Here is an 18,959-nt window from a genome sequence, read left to right as displayed (position 1 = left end):
ACTTGTGAAGATCTTGCATTATCCTTTCAACAGCTTCCCAGATTCCCAAAGCTTAGCGTTTCCTTTTTTACAGGATGGCGAGGAGAAGGTCCTGACAGACATACGCACATGTTCTTATATGAACATTAATAGATACTAATATTTCTTAGTTTTCACCATCACAGCAGTCATTCCATGTGGTACCTTGACAACTACTGTTAGTCGGAGACTAGAGCACGCAGAAAAACTTTTTTTTTTTTTAACTCCTTTGCTTTCTTGGAAATCAAGGCAAATTATTTGGAAGTTCCCTTGACTCTTGACCCTGTGTTGCAGGTTTGCGGTGATGGCGTGCTGCTGGGCCCTGGACCCAGAGGAGAGGCCCAAGTTTCAGCAGCTCGTTCAGTGTCTCACGGAGTTCCACGCGGCGTTGGGCGCTTACGTGTGAAAGCAAGCGCCTCCTCCTCCTGGGAGGGAAAGGACGTTGACCCTGAAGGCTGGTGGACACTGACCATAAGGAGTCCACGTAGGAGAGTGTGCCTTATCAGACTTCAGTCCTGATGATTTTATTCTGTACAGTTCTTTTTGGAGTTTTTATATAGTTGAATTCCTTTTTTACAGCATAGCAAAGTAAAAGGATTCTTTGTTTGAATATTGTTTTGTTTGCTTTGAAAGCGTCCACAGATGAGGCGACTACACTGCTCTTTCCTTACATTGCTGGACTTGTTTTTAAAGAACAATCCAAGCCTCCGACAACCTGGTTTTAATCGCAGTATTTTCAACCGTTTGGTAAGTTAGTGAGCAGCTGTAGGTCCCGGAGTGCACCGAACCTGATCCCACGTGGATCAGACCGCTTGGACAAGAGCAAAGCCACACGTGTTTTTTTTGTTGTTTTTTTTTTCAAAAAAAACTTCCAGACTGAAATTTTTCAAATGCCTCCACCTTCTTCCTCTTTTGTACTTTTTTATCCTCTACACCCCTCAAACAGGCCTGTCGTTACGTCTTCATTGTATGAGCTTGATTGTTCTGTGTCAGAACACAGCCCGCCGCAGGATTTCTTTTCACGACAGATTCTATGGTGACTAACTAGAACTCGATGATCACAGTGAACGCAGAAGAGCTGCCGACCTGCTCGCTCTCTGGTCCTGTTTCCCCACCCTGGACATTAACTGCATGTTGAATTAAGGTTGTTTTTTTTTAAGCTTCCCTATTTCATATCCACAAATTAAATGGTATCTTTTAAATATTCAACGTCTTTATTCATTTGTGTTTTGCTTCGCATGAGCACCGCAGCTCGTCTTTGTTGGGTCGGAGAACATCTGGTACCTGATGTTTGTTTAGTTGAAGCAGTGTTTTTCTACAAAGATCCAAAGCTTCAGACCACAGAGAACCTTGCAAAACCTTAATTAATACTATTTAGTAGCTCTTATAGCTTTGTGACAGAAAGAAGCATCCATACATGTTAGAACAACTTTTGGGGGTTTTCTCTTGTTTTTAGTTTCCAATGTTGCTACTTTTGTTGTTTAGTTTCTTTTTAGCTTTGGCTGAAGTTAACGTCACAGACGGAATACTGTGATTCTTCGCAGTGTTGTAATGGAGTTTTGTAACATCTCATGTGTGCGCGGCCCTTTCAGGCCCTGCTCTTACATGCTATCGACATGTTTGTAGCTGGCATTCTGCACCGGGTCTCTAGCAATAATCTCAAAATCCCATTTGAACCATTTGATTTTTGTTTCAAACATTGTTTTGTTTAAATTAAAACCAACCATAATTATTGTTTTATTCTGTGTGTCCTTCATATTCAATACATCTGTTCACATATATATTATTTCGCCACATAAAACCAATTCTCATTTTTCATGCCGCTACTTTCATTTTGATTGTTTTGCGGTGCTGTTTCTTCGCGGCGTCTGACGACTCATCGTCAGTTGGTCGCAGGTCTGCACTTTGCTACGATTTCCTCACCGACCTCAGTCACAACAGACAGTAATGCAACGCAGCCGCAGGACTTGTTGAGCAAGTGCACGTTGCTGCAGCGAGGGGCTCCACAGAGTCCCATCCCCCCGTCTGAGGGGGCGTTGGTGGCTTTTGATTAGACACACTTGGCCAGATAATTGTATACCTGCCATTTAGTAAACCACGTTCATACTTGTAGCATAATGTAAAGAGAATAAGAGTTGCTTTTCAGCCTTCAGAGCTTTCAGCCGAGCGTGGATCTGCGTTTTGTTGTCATCCTTTAGTTTCCTCCAAGGGCCTTTTGTTTTGTCTCCTCACGTATTTATTAGTGAGAAGGGACGCCTCTCGTTGTCCCCTTTTGATTGTGTGAACCGTAATGCCGCTTGGACTTAATAATCCTCGTCTGTGATATCTGCCGTTGCTTAGAGACAATTAATAGACCAACGAGACTTGTGTATTATCCAATCATCTGATTTGGGCTTAATAAAATGATTGGACAAGCTCATTACAGTATGTGAGACATAACGACTCTAAAATGCAAACCTGGCCTTTATATCACGCCCAACACTTACTGTGAAACCCTGTAAGCATTGTCTCATGGTCGCGTGCATGACGCATGCTATAAACCCTCATGATGTGTACGGCATGTCTCATGCCGGCAGCTTGTCACGATCGTGATGGTTCAGCTCAATGATCACGTTTGACCTGTCCCTTGGTTTTGCTCTGAGGCTTCCTGCATATCAAAGTGATCAATGGCTGTGACTCATGACAGATGACTGTACGGTACCTGCGTCAAGTGCAACAAGCACAAGTTATTGTTCAGACGAACTGAAGGTTCCGAGCAGCTTGATGCCTTGAGAGATAGAGCGTCAAACATTTAGTGGAAACGGTCTTGTTTTAGGAACTGAGAGGACTTTTTAAGTCCAGACCAAACAACACAATCTCTGATCGCTTATTGGCGGTCTGAGGCTTTAAAGGAGTGAAACGCAGGGTTTTATGATAACACTTAAGCCGGCTGAATTCCATTTAGCTGCTTTCGGCTCTGACACTGTTGTGATTTATTGGGACTTGTGAGTACAACAGAGCCGTGATTAATGTTATGAGCAACACGTGTGTGTTCTGTGTGGCCAGAAATACCTGTTCTGAAAAGAAGAAAAAGAGGCCTGTTGCTGATTCCAGTGGTGCGTGAATAAATGTGTATATTTAAGGGATCTAATGGCAGAAAAGACCCCCCCTCAGAGAGGAAAGCAGCCTTCATCGGCGGAGGCGCCCGCTGTCCATCGGCCCTTTTCTCATCCCGGGACCAACGCAGCATCGTAGAGCGGAGTCCAGTCACTTGTTGTTTAATTATAGGGTCACGCTCTCCGCGGGACCCGTGCGCGCGTGACTCAGCCAATGAGCGCGCGGGGACGCGGTGTTCTCCACTCGCACCTTTCTAGCCACTGACGCGTGGAGCCGCGTCCAATTACATCACAGACAGCCGCAAGACAACAGCAGGGAGTCCAGCTCACCGGTGAGGCGGGAGGAAGGGGGGGGGGGGGGGAGAGAGAGACTACCTCCGTCACATAAGTCGCGAGCCTACTCTGGCGAAGTGGCGCGCGCGAGGACGGGAGCTCAACTAATGGACGTACTTTCCTCCAGAGCCATGAAGAAGTCGAGGACGCTGAGCTGCAGCGTGAAGGTACGCGCGGGGCTCGTCTAACTCTGCGGCACTTGTTCCCCTCGTAGTTTATTCGAATTATTAGGAAGCCAAAGGAAGACCATTTCACTGAGGTTTTGTTATCAATAGTTTAACTGTTCGCTAATGAAATGACGTGAGAAATGTTTAGAAGAAAAGTTGAGAAATGTTTTTTTAATGCTGTCATATAACTTAAATATTAACGTTTTATCGCGTCTCTCGTGGTTGAACATATGAACATATAATATATCTTGCTACTCGTCATTTAAATAACTAGTCAAGTGACTATGATTATAATCATCAATCAGTCATTTAAATACAGAGTAAGCCACTTACTCTGTATTTAAGTGACTACGATTATAATCATGCGCGCAAACAAAGAAAAGAAAAACTCCAGTGCCTGCAACTAATTATTTTCATTATTGATGAATATGCCGATTGTTTTCCTATTTTTGTTAGTCAGACATAGGGTTTCGTAAGAGATATTTTTGATTTTGATTGATTATGTGAAAAGTTGGTCATTCATGATAATCCGTGATTAGATGCATTGTTTTTGTAATGATTACACCTCTACTAGTGTGTAGGAAAACATTAAAAACAATATTTGAATGCGTTGGGCTAGTGCGTCCAGTTGAAGGTTTGATGTCAGATGATCAGCACCAGTAGTCTCACTGAACACTAGTGACCTGCGGGAGTAAATGCAACCAAAGCAAACACTAGAATGGGAGAAAAACCAGGCCTTCTGAGCAATGAGGCAAAATGACACATGTCCGTCATTGGTGTTGTGTGAAGACGGCATGACTAAAAAGGCCTCGTCGGCGTGGAAAGCTTGTGCAACTTCTCAATTCCCAGAAGTTAGAGGTTTCAGTGCTTTTACTGCAAATCTTCGCTTGTTCACCATTGTAAGTGCTGCTTCAAAGCCCCCCCCCCCCCCCCCCAATCTTCATCCATCCCACCCTCCCGGCCACACATCCCCCTCAACATGTCCCACATAGAGAGGGGGGAGGATGGTCAAACGGATCCTACAGTCAGCACAGGAACACATTTCTGCAAATGTAGACTTCCAACATGAACTCTTCACCCATATTGCACAGTATGAATGTAGCTGAACTCTGTATTGTATATTTACATAATGGGAGTAGTTGTGATCAAAGCAGCACTGGAGTCAATAAGCCATTTCTGATAAATATGCAAACCATCATGCACTCTGAGCTAAAAAGAACAAAGGCCCATTTGGTTTAAATGTATACAAAAACTAGTAATAAGCCTGTTTACAAGATATTTGGTATGGGGTGCAGGATGGCCTGGAGGCAGAGGAGGATTATTTAAATGGCGTCAAACGAACGCCCAAAAAGTGATTAATGTTGACCTCCCGTTGAGACCAAAGAAACAGTTTTTTCCCTGTTCAAATCCCTTTGCTCTGAGCGAACTACAATGGTTTCACAAGGGTCAATCGTATTCATTCATCACTTCTTGACACAAGTACATGCTGTACAAAGCGCTGCTCTTTATTTGCCCAATTTCATCAGGTACATTGTTTTGTTTTTTTCCCCTCCGCTTTCGTGCTTATCTGCCATGGGCTACACCTCCGTCCGCGCCCGGGTTACTCCATCAAACTCTCCAAGGAATTCACTGGCAAGTTTCTGCTCCGGGGCACAAGGTGTTTACATCCTGAACAGTGGGGAGAGAAATGTTAGAAAGCTCTGGTTCATTTCTCTGCACGCCTCAGTGCACCTGAGCACGTTTTGTCAAGCAGTAGCTCAGCATGTTGTGGAAAAATGTTTGTTAGAAAGAGTGGGCTCTACTGTAGCTTGATTAAACCATACAAAAAGATTAGCTTGGCACAAGGACCACAAACCGATAGCTGCAGCTCTATGGAAATGTATTAAAATCTGTTTAATGCCCCCACTAAAGCACTTTTAATTCATATTATTATTTATTTCTTTATTTCTTCAAAGAAGGGATTATCTTGGCATAAAGAATGGACCTCAAGGTGAGACGGCAAGCCTTAGCTCTATTAACAGTCTGTCTACCAGCCCTACAAAAGCACTCTTACTTACACGTTATATCTCATTTTAATTTGAATCCATACCAAAGAAAAATACAAAGTACAAAGTTAGCATACCTTAGCACAAAGACAAAAACAGTTTGCGCTTTTTTGAACAGCCGTACAACAAAAAGGACAAAAAACATTAGGGTGTGGTTTTTATGTTCAGAAGCCCTGATTCCAGGAAGTACCTGCTCCCCACAAAGAAATACACTAGTCTGGTACATGTCCCCCTTGTTAAACCATGACCACTTTAACACTTCAGGTATTTTTTACTGACAAACAGATAATGAATCTCCTATTTGAATTTAACTAGCTTTGGCGATTTATTTTCTGGATTTCTTTATAACCAACAAACTTGGCTGTATCCAGTGTTAATGTTAAGCTAATGTCTGCTTTTCTATAGCCAGAGGGTTTAGTGGGCCTCAGAGTGCAGTTAATCTTTTGATTCAACGACAGGATAAGAGAAGTCCCGTTTGTATTTACCAACGGATTCAAATCGGAGAAATTGTTCCTTTTGATCATGTTGCCATTGTGCAGGAAAACCTGTTTTATGTTTGTTTCACAATGGAGGGAAGGGAATCTCTGGCTCTAGTTACTTTCAAGTATCCTGGGAGACTAACTCTTTGCTTGTCCTTGGTTTTTTTCTCTTTTGACCAAGTTGGTCTGGCATGTTCAAAAGACAACGTTACATCCAGCGCTGTCGCTACACGTGTCCCTGATGTAAAAGCGTTTGAAAATGAAGTGTGAACTTCCCGCGATTCTTCCCCTCGCAGCAGGGCTGAAGGCTGGGACAATGACGTCAAACAGACCGAGCTGTGGGTGTTCAAACGGCACAAATATGTACGTAATCCATGAAGGATTCAACTCTGTGCTGCTTGTGGACACAGGACCTGTCTCCACAGTGTGTATAAATAATAAACTCGGCGTCTCTGCGACAGTGGGACATAGCGGTGCCTGTGGTTCCTTTTTCTTTATTTATAATAACCTATGGCTAACTTATCCAAGTTTCCAAAATAAATAACCAGCTTTATTCTTTCATTAACAACAATCCTGGGGGCAAGAAAACTGTTTTTTGCGCTTTAAGAAAGCCAAGGGCTTGTCTCTGCCAACTGTTATCTGCCGTAAAATATAAATCCAACTTCTCAAGAGGATTTAAGGTTGACCTGAAGCTACGGTTAAAGAAAAAGACGTGAGCCTCAAACCTTTTGTTTGAATCTAAACCTCAAACAAAAAGCTTTTTGCCTGCCTGGGCAAAGAGATCTATTTGATGCAAAATGAGGATGAAATATTAGGGACAGTGTGAAAGCATCTATTGTGTGTGCTAGCACACCATGAAGCCAAGCTTTAATAGGAGCATTAACTGTTCTGAGCCCAACACAAAGTTTACTCTCCTTCAGGCGACCTGGCAGGAGGCAATCAAACTAAAAGCTTGGATTCATCCCTGTTTTCATAGCACATCTCAGAGCGTATATCTTCTCTTGGTGCCTTCGACCCCCAGAGAGGAGTCCTTGGAGTGTGTGTGGACGCGTCTCGACACACTGACTGACGGGCGACAGGAATCTTGCCAAAGCCTTTTGATCAATTGGAGACACATAGAGTTCAGACTGTTTGGCTTTCTGACATGATTCCAGAAAAACAGCCTTCATCAAAACAGCTGAAACATGAAGTGGAAAGTGACTAAGCATTTGACCAATACTCCCATTTGTGTCTCATTTCTTTGAGCGTTCACTGGTTGCTTGGCAATGTGTTGAACCATTTGTGTTTTTTTTTTTTGTCATATAACATGCTTTGACTTGGTGAAAGGGTGCAGATATGACGCATTGGTAGATATTACCTAGCAGCTGTTAACTCCAAATCAACCACTTACAGCATTAAAAACCTCATTACTTTCTGATAAATAATAATTCTCTAGTAATAAATTGTAATGATTCACTTTTTAAAAGGGCCATTCTGCATCCATTATCGTGATGAGATATCTCGGGAGGGAGTTCCCTTCGGGAGAAAATCTTCAAATTGGTCACAAACATCGACCTGGAGTCAGGAATGAATTCATGTATTTATTGTATATCCCTATACATTTGGCTCAAAGATGCATGTGAATGTAAGAATGGGGGGAAAGAGGAGACATTTTGGATTGATGCAAACTTTCAATGCAATAATTGCCCTTCCATTATACTTGCACGTTTCCGATTACTCACCCCATTCAATCCATCCGCTCTTTCTATCTAGCAAATGTACATTTTATATCTTCCAATATTGTTTCTAGTCATAGCAATGTGGGGAATTCTGCCTCCAGTCACTGTAAATTCATATTTTTGTGAAGCAGCTGTTCCACTTTCCTCGCTGTGCGGCTCTGATCGCTGTTGTGATGTTCAACTATGCCCCCCGTAACGACATCTCTGTGTGTTACCTGGGATGAAATGGGATGCCGCTGATTCCTCGGAAAAGGGTCTTTGTTTCTTGGAAGTATTTAGCCCTGTGGGGGGGGGGGGGAAATACCTGTTAGGCTTTAGGTCTGATCCCCTGCTGTAGAAGCTGTGACTGTAACCTTGTTTCGAGACTTAAGCCTGTGTGTGTGTGTCCCCCAGCTGTTTGTCCTGTGCCACGGCCTCCTGCAGCTCTCTCAGCTGCTGTACAGCGCCTACTTCAAGAGCACCATCAGCACCATCGAGAAACGGTACGGCCTCAGCAGCTACTCCTCTGGAACCATTTCCTCTCTCCACGAGGTAGGCGCCAACAACAACACAACCTCCGTGCCTGAGGGCATGAGAGCTTTATTTCAGGGATGTCAGTGACAAGGAAGGTATGGGAGAACATGCGAGTCGAAATCACACTTCCTGAATTCATGCCAGAAGTTTTTTGGCTGTGCTTTCTCACGGATGCGTGGGGTCGAGGCGACGATAACGTGTACTGTACGTGCTCATCGCGGATGGTGCTGGTTCTTGTTAGGAATTCAAGCCGAAAAGCACGGCCAACGGTAGTCATTATAATATTATGACTAGTGGTAGAATTAGAATTGTGTGTGATTAGATAGTATACACTTTCTGTATTATGCATTAATAATGTTCAACCTGGGAGAAGGAAGTCTGTCAGTTCATTCTTCAATGGAATTCCCTTATTTTATCCCAAAAGGTTTTTTTTCTTTATTTTCTTCTATGTCACAATCAAGTTTGAAAGCAGAGAATGTTGCAGGTGTACAGATAGGAAAGCCCTGCAAGACAACTGATAAGTTAATGTTTATGAAATATAATGTAAGATATGTTATGATTGTATTGTATTTCGTATTAGATAAGAAATTATATAATGCATGCCATATAATGTTTGAAGAGCTTTAGGTCAAGTGGGTAATCATTGAATGTGTTAGGTGAGCAAGGGAATTAATTTCCCTGCTCGGTCACTTGGGACTATAATAAAATGCCTGGGGGTGGACAAACTGCACAATGACAAGCCGGGAGGAGTTACGTTTGAATATACGGCCAATCACATAAGGCTGTAAAAGAATTGAGATAAACCCTACATTTCCATGGACTGTGTGCAGATGCCTCCGAACCAAGGACACGTCCATGTTTCCTTTTTGAGAGTCCATTAGTCTTGTTGGATAAGTGAGACCCGATTGATTAGAAAAGAGAGGAAGCGTTCCCTCTGGCCCCAGTTTGACGCTTGTTTCTCTCTCTCCCCCTTTGTTTGCTTCTTAGATCAGCAACATGATGCTGATTGTGTTTGTGAGCTACTTTGGAAACCGCGTTCACCGGCCGCGCTTCATTGGAATCGGCGGACTCCTGATGGCCGTCAGCGCCTTGATGCTGACCTTACCTCACTTCTTATCCCAGCCCTACGAATACGACTCCGTGTTACACAGTAAGACACACACACACACACCAGAATGGGACAGAGCGGGGGGGCTCTGCGGGAGCCCGACGTGTACCTGCTCTTTGGCTTTTTGTACTCAGGAAGCCTCACCAGTGCTCTCCAGCTGAACTTTTCAAAAAACACAAGGAAGTTGATACTTTCCATGTACTTGCTAATGATAAAGAGATTACAGTTCCCTCCCAGCTATTTCATTTGTGAAAGCATTGACCCTCTTTCCTCTTGGAATTGACCCTCAGACGGAGTCAGCAAAAGGGCCTGACAGGCTTCTGCAAACTCGTTGGACATTTGCATCCACCGGCATGTCGTTAACTTCTCCCCTCTTCTCTCTCTCTCTCGTCTTCCTGGGACCACCTGCCGTCCTCCAGATCGCCACGACATCTGCAACCTGCAGAGGAACTCGAGCGGCCTGGAGTCATGCGGCCGCGATGAGACCCGGCGCTTGGCCGACACCAACAACCTGTGGCTGCTCATGGCCAGCGCCCAGCTGCTCTTCGGCGTGGGCTCGGTGCCCATCCAGCCCTTTGGGATCTCCTACATTGATGACTTTGCAGGGCCTGGCAACTCCTCTCTTTACATAGGTGAATAACCTGTAGTTCAGAGGTAGATTGTTTGGACAGAGAACAACATGACCACAGTGATATTGGGGGAGTTAATGCAAAACGAACCTACAGAAAGCCGGGTCAAACAGTAATGCCGTGTGGACATTTTTGACAAGTCAGAATTTTTCGCAATTGAAGAAAACAGCTCAACAATGCTTGACCTACTCTGCCTCACATTGGCTTTATCGTTTGCAGCCATCCTGTTCGCAGTGTCTGTATTCGGGCCGGCCATCGGCTTCCTGCTGGGCTCAGCCATGCTGCGCATCTACGTGGATGTGGACAAAATTGGTTTAGGTAAGGATTTTGTCATTTAGAGGCATCCCCAAAGCTATTATCCAGTCAGGTTATCGAGTAGGACGCCTGAACTAAAAGTTCTCACTGATGTTCCCTTGCAGGAGCTGAGATTGAGCTGGGACACAACGATCCCCGCTGGGTGGGGGCCTGGTGGATGGGCATGCTGGTCACCGCCGCCTGCCTGCTGCTCACCTCCATCCCTTACTTCTTCTTCCCTCGCAGAATGCCTTCAGAGGGCAATGTAAGTCTCAAACACAGAGTCCTTTCAGAGCAAAGCAGCCCTGTTTGAGGACTCAACACTCACCTTCTACTGCCACCTACTGGCTGCATGTCAGTATTGTCTTTTATCATCTTGGCAACACAACAGGTTACCCCCCACTACACATTTCAGTTTCCATGAACTCATTTAATGAGCGACTCACCATTGACCTTTTGAACAAACTGCAGATTCCGTCCCCAGTGAGTGAAACCACATTTTGGCTCTCCCATATTCATCCAGGACTTGACCTGAAAAAAAAGCTGTTGTGTAAAGAGTGTTACCTAAAGGCACGCTGAGTCTGATTTACCAGTGTTTCGTTTCAGTCTGTGTTGGATGTAGCGACTGGGTGGTACATTGTGCGGACAAAAATGCAACAAATGCAAAAAACGCGGGTAGAATCTGGGTATGGCTTTGAGCCACTGGAGACCCAGGAGCATGGAGCATGGGCTTCAGGGTTGTTGAGGAGGGGACCTACTTTAAATGTTGTGTGTTAGAAAATGCAAATGACTCATATTGCCCATAAAGGGATCATTTGCATGTTTTCACCTGGGGTTGTATGAAGTACTTCTTCACTGTGAATGGGTTACTTACTTACCCCCTTCTTGGTGGTAAGAAGGGGGTGTGCACCTCATACAACTCCACTTCAAACCTCCTATCCATCCACTGTATGAGAGCAAGCAAAGATCAAAGAAGAAAAAATCCTCCATTGTGCAGGTTGACGCTTCAGGTGATTTTGAATGCTTGAATTCTGTGAAATGTACTATGGGGGGGGGAAGAACCCTTTGATGTTTTGACTGATTCAAACCTTCAAACTAAGAAAGTTTTGTTCCAGGTGATTGGAAGTGAAACGGATGCGAGTGATGACTTAAAGAAGCCAGATGTCTCCCTGCTGGATTTCCTGAAAAGTAAGTTCATTAAATTCAGAGAAGAAATATTTTTTACTGAGTGCGACACTTGGTTATTAATCAGTGCACGTGCTTGTGTCTGATCAGTGTTTCCCAGAATGTTTGTCCACCTCCTGTTGAGTCCTCTCTTCCTGATGCTGGTGCTGGCCCAGTGCTGCTTCTCCTCCGTGATCGCAGGCCTCGCTACGTTCCTCAACAAGTTTCTGGAGCAACAGTACAGCACGACGGCCATTTACAGCAGCCTGCTAGTAGGTAAGTGCCACTATCCAAAGAGGGAATTAGGTTCCCGCCTACGTTCAGGGAACGTATAAAATGTCACACAAAGCAGATACAACAAATAGCATCGTTACACGCCGAGCACTGAGCTGTCTGCTGGTCCCAGGTGCTGTGAACCTGCCAGCTCTAGCCGTGGGGATGCTGATAGGCGGGGTCATCATGAAGAAGGCCGGCCTCACCCTGAAGACCATCCCGCGCTTCTGCGTTGCCATGCTCTCCGTGTCCACCCTCCTCTTCATCCCTCTCTTCTTCATGGGCTGTCCCACGCAGAAAGTATCCGAGGTCAATCATTACCAGATCGGAGAGTATGGGTACGGGAGCATTTATGATTGGACTTTAATGTGAAATGCATTGGTAATTTGAGGGGTACTTTAGGTATTCTTTTTGTTGTTAGTCACAACCATCTAGTTTAGCTTATGTGAAAATCAGATTAAATCGCAAAACTGACTGTGTTAAAACATGCTATATTTCCCCAGGTTTCTGAAATATGTAGATAAATGTTCATGATCATTCATATAAACCGTATTAAGTGCATACACACATCATAGTATAAGTCATTCCCTCGTTTATGTTTGCGGCCATTCATTTGTGAATTAAAAGTTCAAATGGGCCCATGTTACCTTCCAACATGACTCCTAGCTGCAGGCCCTGAAAATACATCATGTATGCTTGTGTCAGTGTTTTGGAACCCACATCGTTTACACTCCCGTTTGCAGGCGGTCCTCTTCCTCCACCTCCTCCTCTCTGCCTTTTTGTTGGCACATTGCTAAAAAAAAAAGTTGTGTTTCCCACCACTGACTCTAGATCGGTGGAACAACCTGAAACTGTAACAGGAAAGGTTTACAGTATGTGTGATAAGACAATCAGGGGCCTGCCAATAAAAACACTGGCCGACAGCACTAGTAGCTGTGAAATAATCTGCAGGGCGGCTTTAATGATGCAGTTTATATAAATAAGCTAGTACTAATGTCCTCCATGAAATTAAACAGAGTTAAATGTCATGTGTGTATCATGTTGATGGATCCATTGATAGAAATATAATACTCATAACTGTGTATAGTCACCTGAAACTTTAAATTGAGGTTAGCATTATCCCTTCATGTTGCACCACCATGTTTCTGGCCCACATTGGAAAAACCAAACACTGGCTAGAGAGAGCAAAACCAAATCTGAACGAGACGGTTTGAACTCCAGGTGCCTCAGTTGGCTGCAGTCTACAGCCCCACCACTAGGTGTCACTAAATCTTACCTATTGTCCCCCTTAGGAAAGACTTCACTGTGTTTAAGCTACCATGGTCACTCACTTTTCTTTGTACCTTTTATTATGAATGTGTTTATTACATCTATATCATTAAAACCACCGCATAACATTGAATCATTTTGTGACTGCAGGTTGCTGATGAAGTCACAAACTGATAGCCACACCTGCTAATGAACTTGTTGTCTCCCCACAGGTCTCTACCCCGTTGCTACTCCAACTGCTCCTGCCCCGCCAGTGCCTTCCACCCTGTGTGTGGCTCTGATGGAGTCGAGTATATTTCTCCTTGCCACGCGGGCTGCACCAACTTCACCAACAACACCCACAGGGTTCAGGTCAGTGACCCCTCAAAGCACCTGCTCAATGTAAAGAACCCTCAGTACAAAAACATGCAGGTTAGATGGTTGTACTGATGTATTTAACACCATTAAATAGTTACAGTTCATAGTTCATAAAATATACATATGATCAGTCTTTGAGACATGCTTGTGATCGTTTGCTGCATTAACACAGCTCTGTTCCTACAACACTATAATAACACAATAATAGTAGTAAAACTACTCTATGCAATGCAACTAATGATGCACTTACTAATGTTTGATAGGAAAGCTTGATACGCGTACTGAAAACTAAAATAATATACACGATTTATCCACTTATTTATTCCCATCACCGTGCCGTAGGGAAAGCATGCGCTGCCTTGAGAGCAGTGTTAAACCTGATCATCAAAAGGTTAGGTTAGGGTTTTTTTCCATTAATATAATGATGCAGAAGGAAAGAAGAGACAGAAATTGCTGTAGATGTCTACTATATGTCTATTATATCCTAGAATATCTATGGATGATATCTCCAACATGAGGCATCTTCCGCCAAACAATCTATCCTGTTAAAAAACACTTCAGGTTAGAAGAAATGCTTGTAATTAGATTTTTGGATTACAAATCTGTGACACAAATTAGATCCTCAGGCATAATCTCAGCATTTAGCCTTTTCTGACATATATCTGCCAAACCACATTTCATACCAGTAGACCTACAATCCATTGTGGTTCTTTTGAGCCAGGAGCTGCCAGTATGAGCAGGCAAAACATTCTGTTCTGCTGGAAGTGGCACACCATCAATGTCCGACCGATGATTATTAGTCACAGAGCGTACTGGAGGGGTTTAAGGGACAAAACGTCAGAATGTAGACGTCATTGTGAGTAATCTTTCAGTGGGTGGAATGTGCAAAACGACTAATAGAATTGATTTGAGCTTGTAGGCCTGCTGTTTAATGCTGCAGTACAAACAGAGACAGCAACCTTATGAATTACTCCCAAGAAGTTTCTAAATATTTATTTTCTCTTTCCTTTGGACTCTGATGTCCAATCAGTATGGTCTGAGTCAGTTTCATGGGATTCACTTTGATTTGAATAAATTAGCCCAGAAAGGTATATGGCATATAGGTATATGTATATATATATATAAGTGTCAGGGTTAGAGATCCACCTTAAATGTAGGAAATAAATAGTGAAAGAGTTCATAGCCGTCAGAACAGCCGTCAGGTTTGCTGAATATGAAGCTGGAGCATTTGCATAAAGTCTAAATTAAGGGAACATTGAGCCTGGCTCTGTTCGCAGGTGAGACAAGGTGGGCTGCTAACTGCCCAGAGCTTCATATTCGAAATACAGACCTGGGATTGGTGTCAATCTCCAACTCCACTAGAAAACCTATAAATGTATTTCTCAACAATAATGTTTTCCTTGCTTTCTGTCTGAATACAGCTGTACACCAACTGCAGGTGTATATCAGGGAGCCAGAGTAATGCCCGCCCCGCTCCCTGCCCCAACAGCTGCACACACCTCCTCCTGCCCGTCATTCTTGTTCTCTCCCTGGCCTCACTGGTCGCCTGCCTCACTCACAACCCCATGTACATGATGGTGCTCAGGTAAGGAAGGATGAGCAATACATCGTCAACTATTTGATGTGTTTTAATGTCCAAATGACCAAAGTTGATGAAATGGCTGACATCGTCTACTAGTCATCCAGTAAAGAAAAACATAATCATTATATATATATATATCCAGATGCTAGTCGTTGCTTCAAGAAACAAGTCATTGACTTGATCTTCTGTTTGCTTTTTTAAAAATGTAGCTCTAAAGTCACACAAAAAGTTAATTAACGGGTTGGTGATGTAGCAGATATGTACGAATGAAGGAAATGCCATGGATTAGTAAAGAAATTGGGAAATTTGATGAGATATTAGCTTCATAAGAGTTCAGATTTCTGTCTACATTTTTTTAATAGAAGCTACCTTTTTTAAATATGAAATCTAATTGATCACTTCTTTTATTTTATGCTAAAATGTCGTAATGCACCAATCTACAACGCAGATATTGACCGTCCGGCATTTCCCTTCCTGTTCATTTCAGATGTGTTCCCTCTGAAGAGAAGTCATTTGCGATTGGAATTCAATTTTTACTCATGAGAATATTAGGTAAGTCAGAAAAAAATTCTGGTTGGATGTAGTAAAAAAATAGAATGACCACATAAAAAAAATGAAATGAAAATGTCCTTGTTCATTATTCATTCACACATCACACTAAAGTGCTGCTTAAGAGTACAGATGTCACTCCAACATAACTTTGAATTCCATTCATCAGAACATTGTTGGACTGCCCTCTAGTGACAAATGGAGATAGAAATGTGTTCTCCTCCTTTTTGCCCGCGTTAGCCTGGCTGCCCGCCCCAGCTATCTTCGGGGTGGCCATCGATACGTCATGCATCTGGTGGAAGTACGTGTGTGGAAAGAAGTCTGGCTGTGGTTACTACGACAACAACACCTTGAGGAGCCGGTTAGAAAATGCACCGCTGAAAACACATGTTAAACAGACCGCCACTTCACGGCTGACATCACGTGTCTTCATCCGTCCGACTCCTGCAGGTACCTGGGCTTACAGCTGGCTTATAAGGTCGTAGGCATCGTCTTACTGATGATGCTGGGATGGAAGGCCAAGCGGACCCAGGAGTACAGTCTTGAGAAGAGGCCTGAAGGACCACTCTGAGCTTCCGCTGTGGTGGGTAGACACCAAAGCAGGAGAACATCGGTGCAGAACGACGCAGCGTCAGCTGGAGAAAGCCGCGGTCGGGACACTTCACAGACCTCAATTTCTGGAGGCCCACCTCGTCTTTGAGTAGAGATGTAATGTTTTTGGACACTTTACAGCTTACATATTACAAGTTAAGAGAAAACGGCTAAAACACATCTGTGTGTGTGTGTGTGTGTGTGTGTGTGTGTGGTACCTCACAATATTTTTTACATGCATAAGACAGTGATGAGGCTTCACACGTCGCATAAACAAATACTCGTTACAATAAGGAAGGAATCTGTTCAGGTTTCCATTTCCAATGGGGACATATTCTGTAATTAATTATATTAGCTTAATATTTAAGTTTATATTTTTATAGATGTTTGTCTCATACACAGAGACATCTGTGTTAACTGCACACTTATTATTAATACTTATTTCATATACAACGATTACATTAAACACTTTTGAATTTATTGAATTGCAATGCCAATTAATTTGTGTTGATTCACCGCACGCATGCTAGCTGCTGCTGTGGTTATACTGGTTACAGTGGAATCTACATGTGTGTAACATTACTGGCTAATATACAGCTTAATTAAACAAACATGGCTGAAGTCATTTATTCATTTCTGTATTCATGTCTCAAAGGCTGAAGAGAACAAATGTCCACGTATTGCAATGCCATCGGTGTTGCTATTTTTATTCATTTCTAATTTGCATATCTTAAGTGCAAAAGCAGCCAGGATGGGTCCCTTTTGGGCGATAATATTGTGCCATTAATTTTCTTTTTGAGGATCCCCTGTGTCAGAATATAGTTTTACAGCCTGTTATATTTATAGTTTAGATTGGGCTCACTTGGCATATTCCTTAACAAATTGGCACAAATTGGACTTAAAAATAAGTCAATTCGAATGGATGTATAGTATTAATAAGTTGTCGTAATTTAGCATTTGAGGGCATGGCTTTTAAGTGTAAAATGAGTCTTTGCTGCTGTGCGTACTAATGGATATTTGTAACCAACAATTGCACTATTAAGTCAAGTCACTCTGAAATAATATTTTTTTCAAAACTACAAAGAAGAAATTGTGAAATGAAACAAAAAGATCAAAAAGAACAAAACTAGAGGAATACATTCAGGCACATGTACTAACTTATAAATCTCAGCATAGCAAAAAATATAAACTACAATTGACTAAATATCTGGACATGGTTCTTTCATCTATATATATTTTTAGTCTGAGAAAGTAACCATGATGTCCGTTATCAGTATTTCCTATCAAGTTGACATTTGGGAAATTGTAGAATCCCTTTTTAGTTAATCAATAAAGTCCTTCGATTTCTTTTTTCTAAACCTTTTTTAAAAATTCTGATTAAACTGTTGATACTGAATCAATAAAATCCTTTAAGTTATGAATTATCAGACCGCCGTATTAAGCCATGATGTTAAAGTTTGTGTTGAATCGAGTGAAGAACAGGTGTCATGTCGGCCTCTCCTTCTCCTCTGGCTCGCATGACGTCATATTATATCACGGCTCTCCTGCCATGGAGAACGAGGAGAGGCCGCGCGTGCGCAGAAGCCCTCGGGTGAGTGAAAAAAAAATCCCCATCACGGACCGGTGCAGCAGCAGTGTGTTCCCATCACGAGTGGGGCTGAACGTAGAGCAACACCACCGCCTTCTCCACGCACCATCCCCACCGACCAACGCCGAACTCGAGTGGGAAACACACTCAGGCTGTCCTCCGGCGTCCACAGTCCCCCTCCTCAAAATGTCCGTGGGCAGTGACTTTGGGAACCCCCTGAGGAAATTCAAACTGGTCTTCCTGGGGGAGCAAAGTGGTAAGACGTGTTTCAATTCTCCCGAGAAGTTCAGTCCTGGGTGGCGCGTGGGAGCGATACCCCGCCGTGGCTTTTAACAGTAATGACACCGCTGCAAACGTCTGCGCGGGCAGGCGTTTCGTGTGTCCGTTTATAAACAGCCCTGGCGGGCTATCGGGGGCCCCCCGGGGTCCGGTGGAGCGGTGGCCGGTGAACGAGGCGCCGCCGGTTCGATGCCGTGGACTGTAACCCGACTGTACAAGTTGCCGAGTGTCTCCGTGTTGGTGAGACACACCCTGGCTGTCCACGGCGAGCACTCAACTTGTGCGTCTGCAGCCTCTTGTCTCGGAGTTCCTCCCGTTCTGCCTCCCGAGGCTGAGCCTGTGTGTGTGTGTGTTTGTGTTTGCATGATGACCTGTTCTTTTTGTTTCATATATTAAGATTTTAGCGTGGAAGCAATGATTACGAGTCGTCTCGGATGTACGCGTGTATCATACGATCCACTCATCCACAGCCCCAGTGATTCAAAGGCTCCCTTGTTTTTTCTTGAGGTTTTAAATAGTTTCTTACAACACCACAGACAGGATGAGACCTGATATGAATGCTTGGAACGGGGCAGGTCTGTTCCTCGTCAGCCTGGACCACACTAGTCATGGTTCAGTCCATCAGTGGGTCCATGTTGATCATCCAGTAGAGGGAGTTCATGCATGACACGGTGGGTTTTGTTCCTTTTACAGCATTGTCTTAACAATAACGGTATGTGTATCTAATGTTTGGATTATCACTGAGCTCCGAGATGCATTAATAGTCAGAGGTCCTGAGAATGAACGGCCTGCAAAGCTTCCGGTTAAGAACACTGTTGAAACAATTACTCGATTCATTTTGAACAACAGGGCTTTGTCGTCACGTTTTATATCATTGTAAATGGAATACATTAGCTTTGGACTATTGG

At 43.4% G+C, this 18,959-nt stretch overlaps 3 protein-coding genes across 6 annotated transcripts in view; all 3 read left to right on the top strand.

The window, feature by feature from the left end:
- Positions 1 to 874, top strand: part of ryk (receptor like tyrosine kinase) — a 30,910-nt gene extending 30,036 nt beyond the window's left edge. For all 3 annotated transcript variants that reach the window (XM_037469876.2, XM_062563461.1, XM_062563460.1), the window contains one exon: positions 313 to 874. In XM_037469876.2, coding sequence (XP_037325773.2) covers positions 313 to 424 — 112 coding nt within the window. In that variant the 3' untranslated portion in view covers positions 425 to 874. The remainder of the gene's footprint in view (positions 1 to 312) is intronic.
- Positions 875 to 3,482: 2,608 nt separating this feature from the next.
- On the top strand, positions 3,483 to 16,962 carry slco2a1 (solute carrier organic anion transporter family, member 2A1). The gene is made up of 14 exons (XM_037470476.2): positions 3,483 to 3,613; positions 8,249 to 8,386; positions 9,356 to 9,518; positions 9,896 to 10,108; positions 10,325 to 10,423; positions 10,525 to 10,664; positions 11,515 to 11,587; positions 11,675 to 11,839; positions 11,970 to 12,174; positions 13,318 to 13,456; positions 14,884 to 15,047; positions 15,532 to 15,596; positions 15,834 to 15,954; positions 16,044 to 16,962. The coding sequence occupies exons 1-14, from the start codon at positions 3,554 to 3,556 to the stop codon at positions 16,162 to 16,164; spliced, it is 1,866 nt and encodes a 621-aa protein (XP_037326373.1). The 5' UTR covers positions 3,483 to 3,553; the 3' UTR covers positions 16,165 to 16,962.
- A 756-nt stretch (positions 16,963 to 17,718) lies between these two features.
- The window catches only part of rab6ba (RAB6B, member RAS oncogene family a), a 40,850-nt gene continuing 39,609 nt past the window's right edge, over positions 17,719 to 18,959 (top strand). For both annotated transcript variants that reach the window (XM_037469931.2, XM_037469930.2), the window contains exon 1: positions 17,719 to 18,028. In XM_037469931.2, coding sequence (XP_037325828.2) covers positions 17,734 to 18,028 — 295 coding nt within the window. In that variant the 5' untranslated portion in view covers positions 17,719 to 17,733. The remainder of the gene's footprint in view (positions 18,029 to 18,959) is intronic.

The sequence above is a fragment of the Pungitius pungitius genome, chromosome 7 (genome assembly GCF_949316345.1).
Source record: "Pungitius pungitius chromosome 7, fPunPun2.1, whole genome shotgun sequence".
NCBI lineage: Eukaryota > Metazoa > Chordata > Actinopteri > Perciformes > Gasterosteidae > Pungitius > Pungitius pungitius.
The sequence above is the reverse complement of the archived record's forward strand: the minus strand, read 5'-3'. Positions and strand labels throughout refer to the sequence as shown.